This window comes from Limulus polyphemus, unplaced genomic scaffold (assembly GCF_000517525.1).
Source record: "Limulus polyphemus unplaced genomic scaffold, Limulus_polyphemus-2.1.2 Scaffold2655, whole genome shotgun sequence".
NCBI classification, from domain to species: Eukaryota; Metazoa; Arthropoda; class Merostomata; order Xiphosura; family Limulidae; genus Limulus; species Limulus polyphemus.
Window position 1 is genome coordinate 142,306 of NW_013668265.1, and position 13,586 is coordinate 155,891.

General features: G+C 34.8%; 1 protein-coding gene across 1 annotated transcript in view; it reads left to right on the plus strand.

The window, feature by feature from the left end:
- LOC106467545 overlaps positions 1–13,586 on the plus strand; it is a 32,819-nt gene that overhangs the window by 5,813 nt on the left and 13,420 nt on the right. Inside the window, exons 5-7 of the mRNA XM_022395744.1 lie at positions 2,709–2,798; positions 7,343–7,600; positions 13,249–13,341. Coding sequence (XP_022251452.1) covers positions 2,709–2,798; positions 7,343–7,600; positions 13,249–13,341 — 441 coding nt within the window. The remainder of the gene's footprint in view (positions 1–2,708; positions 2,799–7,342; positions 7,601–13,248; positions 13,342–13,586) is intronic.

Sequence of the window (13,586 nt, forward strand, 5' to 3'; positions counted from 1 at the left end):
TACGCATCACCACCCACCGCCAACTCTTGGGCTACTATTTTACCAACGAATAGTGGGATTGACCGATCCATTATAACACGGCTGAAAGGGCGAGCATGTTTGGTGGGACTGGGATTCGAACTCGCGACCCGCAAATTGCGAATCGAGCTCCTTAACCACCTGGCCATGCCGGGCCTAGAAATAATGTATTTTATAATCAAAATAAGTAAAACATGAAAACACTTGATAATTCATTTAACTATTTACTATAAGTTGGCTCTAATAAGGACTTTCAACTCAACCTCCAACTTGTTCAACACTCGGGAAATACGGAAATCTTTCGAACGGTCTAATTCAATAGTAAATTTGCAACAATTAGTCCTTTAATTTCTTTAGGCCATTATATTGCTTCATATTACTCTTAATTTTATTTTTATGGATGAGATTATTCTAGAGTATAATGGTAAAAATAAATAAATAATTTACAAATTAAAGAGGCCAACATTTGCAGGCGAATCTGTCACGCAATTTCAACATGGCCAATTTTTACACGAGAAAAATCGAAGACTGTCTATATCTGTGCTTGGGATCCGCAAGAAGGTATCTTTTTTATTAAATCTCATGTAAGTTGGTTGACATACACATGAATAGTTCACGAAAACCCAAAATTGTGATTTTCTCATTGAAAAATTTAACAAAATTCTATATATATATCTGTTTGGTACCTGTAAAAAAAATATCCATGTAAATTGTCCAAAATACGTCGGAGTAATTTCAAAAACCCTTAAAAGTATGCTTTTTGTGGCATCTTGGCTCCTACAGTTACTAAAAATTGGTAAGTCCACCACTTTTATTTGGGTCCTGTAGAAAAGTATCTTTGAACCAAATCTCATGTAAATTTGTCAAAATATGGTCAATGTGACCAAAACTCCCAAAATGATGCTGTTTTTGTGAGCTCTGACTTCGCTAAATAGGCAAGTCCAACTTTTCAATGTGTTAGGCGAATGAAAAATTATATTTATGCCAATTTTCACCTTGGTTGTTGTGCATATGATCGCACAGAAGCCCAAAATATAAGTTTTTGGATTGTTTGACTTTTGACGCCATAAAATCCTTAAAAAGGACTAAATGAAAAAGTTGCCTAGACGTATTAGACCAAAATATAACTCTACCAAGTTTCAAGTTAATCCGTCGAGAAATGAAGAAAATGAAAAGTGTTTGGAAAAAGAAGAAAGAAAGAAAGAAAGAAGAAGAAACAATAGAAAAACAGTATGTACCTCTGCGGAGACATAATGATATTACTATACTTACTGTTGCTAAAATAAAAAACAACATCAACGAGAAACATGAAAACCGAAACAAATTGTTATTATATCCACGATAGAAGTTGTGAAACGTTTAACGTATTGTCGATGACAGTTTTCATTTTCAGAATGTCACATATATAGTTGTATATGTTTTGGAATACTACGAGATCATAAAATAAACAACAAAATAATAAAATACACGTTTAAACCATACTAAACTACCATGACCACAAAGAAGTTGAGATGTAATATCGGGAACTCTTTCATTGATTAGAAAATTATTTATCTTTAACTATACGTTATCAAAAATCAAACTAATTATTTCTACAAACGTTTCACTTTCTGTATATTTTGTTATATATCGTGTGGGAAGGGATTTTGCTGCAAAGCAGAAAGTTAGACACACTAAATGGAGGTTTGGAAAATACCGGACCACGTAGTTTATTGACCTTTTTTGATCTACAGGCAGGATCATCTTGGAGAAAGACTCGACAACAATAGATTCACGAGTCCACAAATATTTATTTACAGAAATAATAACAAAATACAATAACATAAATAAAACAAGGGCATGTGTTCAGTGGTGTGTGTCGAATTGATGAGAGAAAAATGAAGACTTCATTCAAAAGCTTTTATCAGTTCAGTATCCGCCCCCCCTATAAGTACAGTTATCACTATAATTAAAAAAGGAAATGGTCCCAAAGTTAGCAATAAAAGTTAAAATCAAAATTATATTTACTGACGATGAATACAACTACTCCAAGTCACAAATGTAGCACTATTAACCTCAACAAAGTAAAGCTAAACACTCCTACACTAAGCAATCGTTGAGCAAAGCTCAATAAAGGCAAAACAATGTTATGATAAAATTAAATGTTACCCGAAGTTTACATTATTAGGAAATACTAACAATTAACGAAAAGTTAAGTTAAATTCAGTTTACGTTAAAAGATACCGCAACTGTAGACTTTATTGTTGAAGCCTTAACATCTATTATTTTCTCTCTATATTATCAAAGTTTATTGTTGAAACTATATCACACATCTTTCCCCCCCAGTTTATAAATTTAGTGTTGCTGCCGAAACGTATCCTTTTCGTTTTATATTCATAAACTTCATACACGAAATAGAATTGGATTTTCTTTATAAATCAAAAAGAAGTGGATTCTCTGATGCCTAGTTTTGAATATTTCTTTCTTTCTTATCTATAAATCACTTTCTAATGTTATTCATCTCAACTATACAGTTGTTTCACTTTCAGAAAGTTTTTCTTGGTTAATTCACACAAAATCTTTAAATTATCTAAAAACGTTTAAATTATAACCTTTTTTCCCATCTTTGGATTTAATCATAGGATGAGGCATTCAAACACATATAATTTTTGTATATAACGTTTAGGTATTTTTATATTTTCATTCTTCAGATTGCCATGCTTTGCGCCCTGGTAGTTGTCCATTTTGGCCTGTACCATGGTTTGGTTGGCAGCTCTAGTGTCAGTTCTCTTCACCAGAACGTAAGTAACATTGCAAATATCTTTTCAAGGGTAACTATTTTTGGCCTGAATAGACGCTAATAAAGCTAATAAGCGGAATTACATACTATATTTACATACCAGCGATTAGCGCTATAGTTATACACTATATATTAGGGCAAATATTTAATGTAGCTTAATTCTAATGAAAATTAACATAGACAATGTTTTGCGACTGTTTGTAAATTTTAAACAAACATCATTTTCTTTTCTTTTCTATCCGGCTTTCGGGACTTTAGTAACTACGCCTTCAACTACGACATTGTTGACCCAGTTGAAGCCACCATTGGCCGTTGGGAGGCTGGAGACGGATACAAACGTGGAGCCTACGGTCCGAATGATATCGATGGCCGTGCCCGCAGAGTGAGTACCTTGCTGATTGTGCCGGTTTCCGTGAAGTGGTAAAGTCTAACCAGGGCCGGCGCTACCATAAGACCAACTAGGCAGCCGCCTAGGGCGCAGTACTGACCTTTAAGGGTCACAGTTTTATACAAATTAGTTGTTTTAAGAAAAAACATAACAAGTAGCTGGCCTTGCCTAGGGCGCAAAATAGTCTGGCGCCGGCCCTGAGTCCAACGAACCAGGTATCACCGCTAGTGCTCCTTCAGCATCCGTTGTGGCCTCCTGCCAACCTGGCGTTGTTGCTCACGGACCTGCTGCAGTGAAGCCGCATGTTACTGCTGCCCCTGCTTATGCATATGGAGCCCCAGTATACGCCACTGGTATCTACATTGCTGGTATTTACAGATCTCCTGTCTACACCGCCGGTTTCCATGGAGCTGGGTTATTCAAATACCATTAAATATATTTATATATATAAAATATATCATTTCTTCCGTTAATTAATCTAACATACTAATTCTCTCTCATATAATATTCTGTTTCGGCCACTAACTGTCCAATCTGCAAGGTCTCGACAAACTTAAGTTCCATTTCTTACTGTCGACTGCTTTCCTCTCTCTTTGCTGAAACAGAACCCTGTCTTACCAGTGTCTTCCAAAAAGGTCAAAAACTGAGAGAAAACTTTTTCACTTTTTGCCTTCCTTCAAGCTGAAACTTTAATTTAAAAAACGTTTGTTTCTGTTCATATCCCCGTGTAAGGTCCGTGTTTATGTAATATAAATGACTTGATCGTCACAGAAGAACTGGTATCGATTACTTTCCGTTTCTCTTTCAACACTACATCTTGTAGAATAAAAGTGTCATTACATTGAAAGTCGAGCTATAAACTAATTATTTCTCTGGATAATCAAATACTTCTTTTAGTTTAAGTGCGATAATTTATCACACGTTAACAGCGAATGAAAAATGTTTATATTTCTTCTTTTATGAAGCTCCCTGGTGGCTCAGCGGTAATTCTGTGGGCTTGTAACGCTAAAAACTGGATTTTGATACATGCAGTGGGCAGAACACAGATAACCCATTGTGTAACTTTATACTTAACCAGAAACAAAAATGAAGATAAAACTTTTTGTTGTTTTCTTTTTCGTGTATATCAACACATCAAACACCACAAGACATTAGCTATGTGTTTTGTACCAACATAAAATAAATTTTTTTATAATAATGTTTTGAGTTCCAAAGTTCACAGTTTAGTTATTTTGACATTTATGATCAGATAGCTCACTAAACATTTCCCAAACAATATATTAACGTGTACAGGTTCTTTCTGAATTGTTAGAAATGACATAAAAATGTCAACAATAAAATTCATGGAAATACCATATTTTCACACATTTGAGTAAAAATATTCCCCTTGTTGTGAATCAGTATTCATAAAGCTAAGCTACACATCTGTTTTTACGCATTATTGTGACCAGGGCCTACATTCATCTCGTACAATTGTACAAGGTTCTCCAGGCAAAACATCTCCGGAACTCCCCCTATACTTTATTCTTGAGAAAGAAAAATCATAATATTCTTTTTTTCTGAAATTTAGTCTCCAAAGTATAAATAATATGCGAGTAAGACTGACGTATGATGTAAATGGCCTTTAAAGACTGGTGTGAGAGTACGTAACTTAATGGATTTAAATAATTTGATCATAAAGGTATTTTGACTTATTTTGTACACTACTTTATTTATTTTAATCTGAAAAGCAATAAAATGCATGCGAATTCACTGTTGTTCAAATAATCCCATATTTTCAATTCGTTTTTGGTACCCCAAATCTTTGGCAACAGGCCTGAATATGCCTGTCGAAATACAAACACAAGTACCTGCTTTACTACGCTACTGGAGCTAAGCTGAAATAATGTTATGTAGTTATACAGTCGTATAACTATAAAATCTTGCAAGTTCACAATAGTGGAAAAAAGTTACAAGTTACGAGGTCCACCAGCTCTTTAAAGAGTATTGATTCATATAGTACTCCACAACAATAGAGGATCGTCTCTTTCTTTAACCATACTTTGGTTTATTGTCTTAGTTTGGCCTGAACGATCACTTAAGCTCTAGTTGTTAATTAGTTATGTAGAATACAACTCAATTAGTAACTTGTATCTGGGATTGAAAAAAATTAATTATTAGACTGAGGTTGTCGTATAGGCGACCAACCCTGATAACGATTGACATCTCATTACCTATACCTTACCACAATAACTGTATTTTGAGAACTAGGAAAATGGTTGTGAAGAAGTTATCAGAATCCACTTGCTTCGTTAGTAATAAAATACTTCGAAATCTTTGTACTTACTATCCACAGATTACTCAGTTATAAGTTGCGATATAACTGTCGAAAGCTGGGAAAGCATTGGAAATCAATAGGCCTAACGCATCTTTTATTCTGTATGTATTTGTAAATTGTACCGTTGACTAACCGTTATTACTAACACCTTTCTTTCTTCTCTGTTTATAAATTTTGTGTTGATTTTGTAACAGATTCTGTCAAGAATAGGACTTCCTTTATAAGTTATCAAAAGTGCAATTTCTGATGTTTAGTTTTAATACTTACTGCTTGCTTTTTTAAAGTCATTTTCACACGTTATTGAGTTCAACTAGACAGTTGTTCTACTTTCAAAAACTTGCCCCCAGTGGCACAGCGGTATGTCTGCGGACTTACAACGCTAGAATCCGGGTTTCGATACCCGTGGTGGGCAGAGCACAGATAGCCCATTGTGTAGCTTTGTGCTTAATTACAAACAAACAATTCAAAAACTTTTTAATTCACACAGATTATTAAGTTTGTGAAAAGTTTTGAAAAAAATAACTATTTTTCTTATCTTGGGATCTAATCATAGGTTTTTTGTTTCTAATTAAGCGCAAAGCTACACAATGGGCTATCTGTGCTCTGCCCGCCACGGGTATCGAAACCCGGATTCTAGCGTTAGTAAGTCCGCAGACATACCGTTGTGCTACTGGGGGGAACTAATCACAGGAAGAAGTGTGACATGAAGGTGTATCATGTGTTTTACACCATTTTTAATAACGTAGAACCTTTTAAAGGTTTCGTTAAATTTGTTTCTTTTGTGGTTTGGTATAAACAGAAAACCGTTTAAATAGTGTCGTTATGATTGGCTTTCTGTATTTCTTGTTCTCAGTAGCAGTTAACACTACTCTGCTAGCGGGGATATTACTGCAACTTCACCTACATTTATCGTTTTTTCCAGCCAATGAATGTTGTAGGGGAATGGCCCGTCAAATGGTGATGCTATCGTGAGAGAAATAATACCAGATTTCTTGCTAAGTCGGACCCTTTATTCTCTCTATCAGATCTACCTGGTTATCCAAATGTTTAGCTCGACAGTAGACTGCTGACCAATTCAGTAATCCAATAGAGGCGATCGTAACTTATCTACACAAGTATACACACTGTTGTTGTTATTGTATCGTTAATAAAGACTTTTTCTTCTAACGTTACATTCCAGTCCCATTATGTTTCACTCAGCTTAAAACCCAGGCAGTTTTTAAATTGCTTCACAAATTCCGTATACGATACCTGCACGGAAAACCGTTTATCTGAGAGGACCACAGAAATATTTAAATAAATTTATTTTTTGTGTATAACATATAGATCTTTTAATGGGTTCTATTTTTCACATTACCATCCTTGTGCCCTGGTAGCTGACGGCCGTTGTAGTCTGTTACTCGTTTTAGCTGGGGGCTCCAGTGTTAGTTTTCGTTGCCTGGACGTAATAACATTTCATTTTATTTTTGTTTGTTTGTGTATTGTAAAGAACAAAGCTATACAATGGGCTATCTGTGCTCTATCCACCGCTGGTATCGAAACCCGATTTTTAGCATTATAAGACGACTGACTTATCGCTGAGCCACTGAGGGGAGGGGAGTATTATCTTGTTAAATATCTCCTTAATTCCATGATAGAGGCTATTGAAAGAAATTCAGCTAAAGCTAATAAGTTGAATTACCTAGCCTGTTTATCTACCAACATTTATTGCTATAGTTACACATTATATTTCAGAGAAATCAATTGATTAAACTTAATTCTAAAAGAAATTATTGAAGGCAAATATTTATATATTCTTTGTAAATGTCTAAACAAAATTCCGTTTTTTACTTATTTTCAGGACTCTGGGGACTACGACATTATTGGCCCAGTTTGGGCCACCAAAGGCCGTGGGGAGGCTGGAGACAGCTACGGAAACAAACGTGGAGCCTACAGTCTAACTGACATCGACGGACGTGCCCGCAGAGTTGAGTATGTTGCTGATGGTGCCGATGTTCGTGCTGTGGTAAAGACCAAAGAACCAGATACCGCCGCTTGTGCTCCTGCTGCAGCCGTTGTGGCCTCCAACCAACTAAATGTTGTCGCTCACGGACCTGCTGTAGTGAAGGCTCATGTTTCTGCTGCCCGTGCCTATGGATTATGAAACCACCACATGCTACTGGTATCTATGAAACCCCTGCTTACGCTGCTGGAACATATCGAACCATTGTCTATGCAGCTAGAATCTACGGGGCCCCAGCTTATGGATTTGGATTCTTAAAATACCGTTGAATGCATATATATTCTTTCTTGTATATATATGCATTTTACTTCTTCAATTAAGAACTTCCCATATTCGTAATTTAAGTAGGAAACCTGGCTGTAGTGATTTTGTAGAAGAAATAAGTATACAAACAGTTGTGTAACAAAATAATAGTCTTTTTCACTTTCAAACTCTCTAAAACCACCCGACAAATTAGACACAGCGAGTGAAATTAATATATTAAGTTAGGAAACCAAATTTACAAATAATCGAAAATTAATGGCTTAAATCTGTAACGGAAAATTCAATGTTTTGCCAGCGTAACCAATCAGCATTCTTAGATAAGAAGCACACTTCAAGTGTTAGGGTAACCTATGGAAACATTTCAGTTACTTTACTTTATTACTGGAATTTTATCACTCAAAATATAATCTTAACTAGGAAAATGACTTATTATATTTGTATTCGTGTGCATTCTGATTGCAAGAAACAAGCAGGAGCAGTCCATTATAAATTTGAACCGTACAACGTTTCTGCCGCATAAAATATCAAGGTTACAGGAGAGAATTTACTCAAAAATGATATGGTTAAATAGGACTAAAGTACAAAATAAAGATTACTGCAAGACATATTCTACCCAGGTCAGTCTTGTCATCTCAAAGATCAATTAATGGGCAGTTTCAGTCTTGATATTGGCCTATTACTTTTGATGATGACATGAGCTGGTCTTGTGCGGTTCCCAACCTCACAGTCTCGAGGAAAGACGAAGCTGTCGCGAAACATGTTCGTCGATAAGTTATTTTTTTCCATCTATCTCTCATGAAATTGGTCTTCATTTTGTGTTTAAAATGATATTGGCATCGATCATAGATGTGATACATCCAACGGCCATGTTTATTAGAGACTAATATCAGGCTTGCTGGTTCAAACTCGAAGTATTGACTTTATTCTTGAAATAAAAAAACAATAAAAAGATACACACACACAGACACATCAAGTTTTAAATAACCATCTAGTATTGTATCAATTTTAAAATTTCACGTATAATACAAAATGTTAATAGCATTTTGTACTGAAATGGTTATAAATATGACACGTTGTAGAAATAAACAATATTAAAATAAATATTCCACTGGCAAACTAAGCGGTCAGGTGCTTTTAACAACTAAGGGTGAAAGTTTTACATTCACTTAAAGTGGGTTAGCTTATCTTTTTTTTGGAACCAAAAGAGTTACAATATGAAGATCTTTGAATATCACGCATAAAAAATATAGAAAAAATCAATACTTCTAAGAAGTCATTTCAAATAAGTACAATGAGGGCTAATTTTTTTTTCATTCCTTATATTTCAGTGCATTACTTCACATAACGGCTTGCATTTAAGCACATACTAAGTTTTACTGTTCAAACTATTACATTAACTATCTTGTTTACTGAAGAAAGGTGGGTCTAAATAACCCGCATTTTGTTTCTCGTCATGCTATGAATTTTGATGACTCGTCAATATGTCTCATCAGCAATACAAACGAGTCAGGATAAAACCTTAAAATATAACTTCCACTAACCATTAAAACTGACCAAATTTATCAGTCTTAGAATTATCGATCCCATCAGATTTCTAAAAGGGACCAAAGTCCCCCAGTGGATTAACGTTAAGTTTCTGATCTTACACGGTGGACAGAGTGCAGAGAGCCCATTGTTTAACTTTGTCCCAAATCACAACTAACAACAATGATATCCTCCTAAACTATTTACACACCAAATTACATGTGGGTCTATGACTTTGTTGTTTAAATAATCTCTTATAATATGTGAGTCACCAGCAACATCACGATTAATTCCACTAACTATGGATGGGACCCCTTTCAAGTTAGCATGGAAAATAACTGCTTCCGCCATTTCTTATTTTTTGGCCACTTATTTACACTGATTGTTATAACAGGCAAAAATATAAAATGACCCAATGCAATGCAATATGTGGACCTCACCGGTAGTGAACGGTAAACAATTATGTATGTAATGATTTTAGGCTGAAAATAGTTGATTTAATTCGTTGTTATCAACGTTTATTTGACCATATTTTTATGCGTAGCATTCTGCGAGACAATACAATTATTGGGTCACGTTTTTTAAGTGAAGAGATTGTAAAAAACACGTTACAATAATTGTTTTTATTCATAAAAATGATCTGCTATTTCATGGGCGTTGGTGTTAGGGTTGGTTTAAATATATTTTCCGTATCACGGCTTTTCCAAGTGTTTGTGTTGAAACTTACAGAAGGCCACAATGAGTGGTTTATAGAGTGTGTAATTCAACCACACCCTTTGTAAGAATATATGGCCTAGTGAGAACTGAGCCAAGGTCGTCACTGAAAGTATCGTACCAACCAATACAGCTCGTTTTCAAGTTTCCATGCCCTCTGGCAGGGGCGACAACACTTAATACAGTCGAATGTACCGTTTCAATACACGACCTAGTCTTCAACATTATTCTATAATTAAGCAAGTTTTAATGAGAGTAGCTTATCTAAACTCATATTTCTAATTGTAATAATCCACAGAATATCTCATAGCTCCGTTCAGCCAAGCAGTTGATATTAATTTTTTATATAGTAGCTACTATGCACTGCTGGTGGACGGAATACCTGTTGCACCACTATCGTCTGCTGTCTGTTAACAATTTAAATAAGAAAAATCGTCAGTTTTTATTTATTTTTGATAATATCAAATGATGATAAATAAACATAAATACTAATGAATTATACCTTTTATGAAGCGTATTCGTCATCAAAACGACAAACATATGTACGAGACATGAAACATTTGATTAAAAAAATTCTCATTGTGCTATCTAAACACAACCTAATCGCTATGAATGTGTATAAAAATTTTATTTGATCCCAAATATATAACTGTGATGTCGTCTTCGTAAAAACTACGTCTTGAATGCAATTATGCTGTTCGTTGAATTTGATAACACTTCTGCTGTTTAACGTCAAAACGTTACCACAGACTTCACAAAATAATGAGAAAAATCGTTTTCATAACTGTGAAAACTTCGCCAAAAAAGAAACGTGATCCTTTTCGGCATTACCAACTTATGTATACTGTATCAGTATCTAATTTTCATTTATTAAACAAATAATCCAAGATTTCAGTAAGATCTTTCTAACGGACTTGTTAACGCCAAGTTTGCAAACAGCGATATGGGATTCTAGTAAGGTCTTTCAAAATGAATTGTAAACACCAAGCTTGCAAACAACAATGCGAGATTCCAGTAAGGTCTTTCTGACTGAATAGTTAACGCCCAGCTTACAAACAACAATTTGGGATTCTAGTAAAGTCTTTCTGACTGAACTGTTAACGCCAAGCTTGCAAACAACAACGTGAGATTCTAGTAAGGTCTTTCTGACTGAACTGTTAACGCCGAACTTGCAAACAACAACGTGAGATTCTAGTAAGGTCTTTCTGACTGAACTGTTAACGCCAAACTTGCAAACAACAACGTGAGATTCTAGTAACGTCTTTCTGACTGAACTGTTAACGCCAAACTTGCAAACAACAATGTGAGATTCCAGTAGGTCTTTCTGACTGAGCTGTTAAAGCCAAGCTTGCAAACAACAATGTGAGATTCTAGTAACGTCTTTCTGACTGAACTGTTAACGCCGAACTTGCAAACAACAATGTGAGATTCCAGTAGGTCTTTCTGACTGAGCTGTTAACGCCGAACTTGCAAACAGTAATGTGGGATTCTATTACGATCATTTTCGACTGAAATGTTAACACCAAGCATGTGAATAGCAATTTCGGATTCTTTGAGGGTTTTTCTGACTGAATTGTTGACGCTAACTTGCAAACAGTAATTCGGAATTCTAGTAAGGTCGTTTGTGGCTGAAATGTTAATGCCAAGTTTGTTCGCAAACAAACAATATGGCATTCTATTAAGATCGTTTTTGGCTAAAATGTTGAAGCCAAGCATGCAAATAACAATTTGGGATTATAATAATTTCGTTTATGGCTGAAATGTTAACGCTAAGCTTGGAAACAACAATCTAAGATTTTAGTAAGGTCTTCTTAGTCAAATTGTTGATGCCAAGCTTGCAAACAATCAATTCTAGATTCTAGTAAAATCTTTCTGGGTAAATTGTTGATGTGAAGCTTGATAATTTGTAGAATAAACTGGCAATTATTATTAGACATTTCTATAAATGTAAATATATATAACGACCTATATCCACAGAATGTACATTTATTGGTTTAATATTTCACTATTACAGCTTAGCCAGAAGTTATCGATAACCTACAAGTTCTCAACTCCAGAATCTTATAGGTTATCAGTTAGCTCCTGATGAAGATGTAATAGCGAAATCTATATAAATAATACGCTTGCGTTTTTCTGTCTGGAACTTTTTTCGCAAATTCCTCGATCAAATGCTACAAATCTCAGAACATTAGAAAGGCATTTGTCCGAGGAGTCGGGATTGCATATTGGCTTTTCCATTGAGAACCATCTTACCAGTTTATTGCTTAGTCAAGTAAGCGCCAAATATTAGGCAGCAAACTACAGCCAAGGAAGAAGAAAGCTAAGTCTCGACTGGGAACTGTAAACCATAATAAGAAGTAAGTCTACTCCACGTACACGGCGAACGTTACGTTTTGAATCTTCGGTAAAATCTGCTGCTTTTTTGTATTTTCCACAAGTAACTGAAACAACCGGAAAACTCCAAATCCCTCAAGCGAATAAGATTGCAGTAAGAAAGATAATAGGAAATAAACGCGGGTATTGTCTGAATAAAATACATGGAATCTATGTCCTACCCGAGCCTGAAGGAAACAAAAAATAGCCTTGAATTATTTTTGTTGCCATATGTTTCGAGTCGGTAGCAAGCGTTGAAAAACGACCTCGTGTTATAAAGTTAACAATTTTTACTAGGTCGTAATGACGTCACATACTGCTATAAAAGTGGAAAGAAAAGCAGTGAAACTTAACATTCGATCCAGGTTGTCAAACAGCAGAAACATGATCGCTAAGGTAAGTCATACAGTACTTTTGAACCCCGAAACTTTCCTAAAGAGCGTAAATTTTGTGTGACATACAGTCTATCTATGACTGAAATGGGTGCCATACTGAAATGGACTTATATTGTAACATAAAGAAAATACGTGATAAAGACTTATCTCGATGACTGTATTTTGTTTTTCAGACTTTCTTATCGTATGTTAAAAACTCTTTTATACATCCTTATATGAAGGAATGTTGTACGATATTACTATAAGCTAATATTGATCTGAACAAATTATTTCAAATGCGTTAAACCTTTTAAAACAAATATATAATGAAGCTACTTATATAAGACACTTTAAGTTAAAAAGTCAGTGATAAAATTTTTAAATATATTCAATTAACACTGAAAACATGGTTTCAAATACAGCTTGCACTTAAAATTAATCTTGCCTTTTCTCATAGATTTATCTATTTATAATCTTTAATGGTTATCCTTGTAGATTGCCATCCTCTGTGCTTTGGTAGCTGCCGTCCATGGTGGTCTGTACCACGGTTTGGCAGGTGGTTCTAGTGTCAGTTCTCGCCGTCAGGACGTAAGTACTATTTTATTATCTTTATAATATGAACTTTACATTAGTAAAGATATTTTTAACTTCTTAATATATGCTAGTGTAAGAAACGTAGCTAAGACTTTGTGAAATCACATAGTATATTTACCTACCAGCGTTTATGGGTAGATTTATGGATTAGGTTTATCTTGAACAGTTAATTTAATTGAAATATAATGAAGGGAAACATTTATTGATTCTTTGTAAATTTCTAAACAAAATGCTATTTC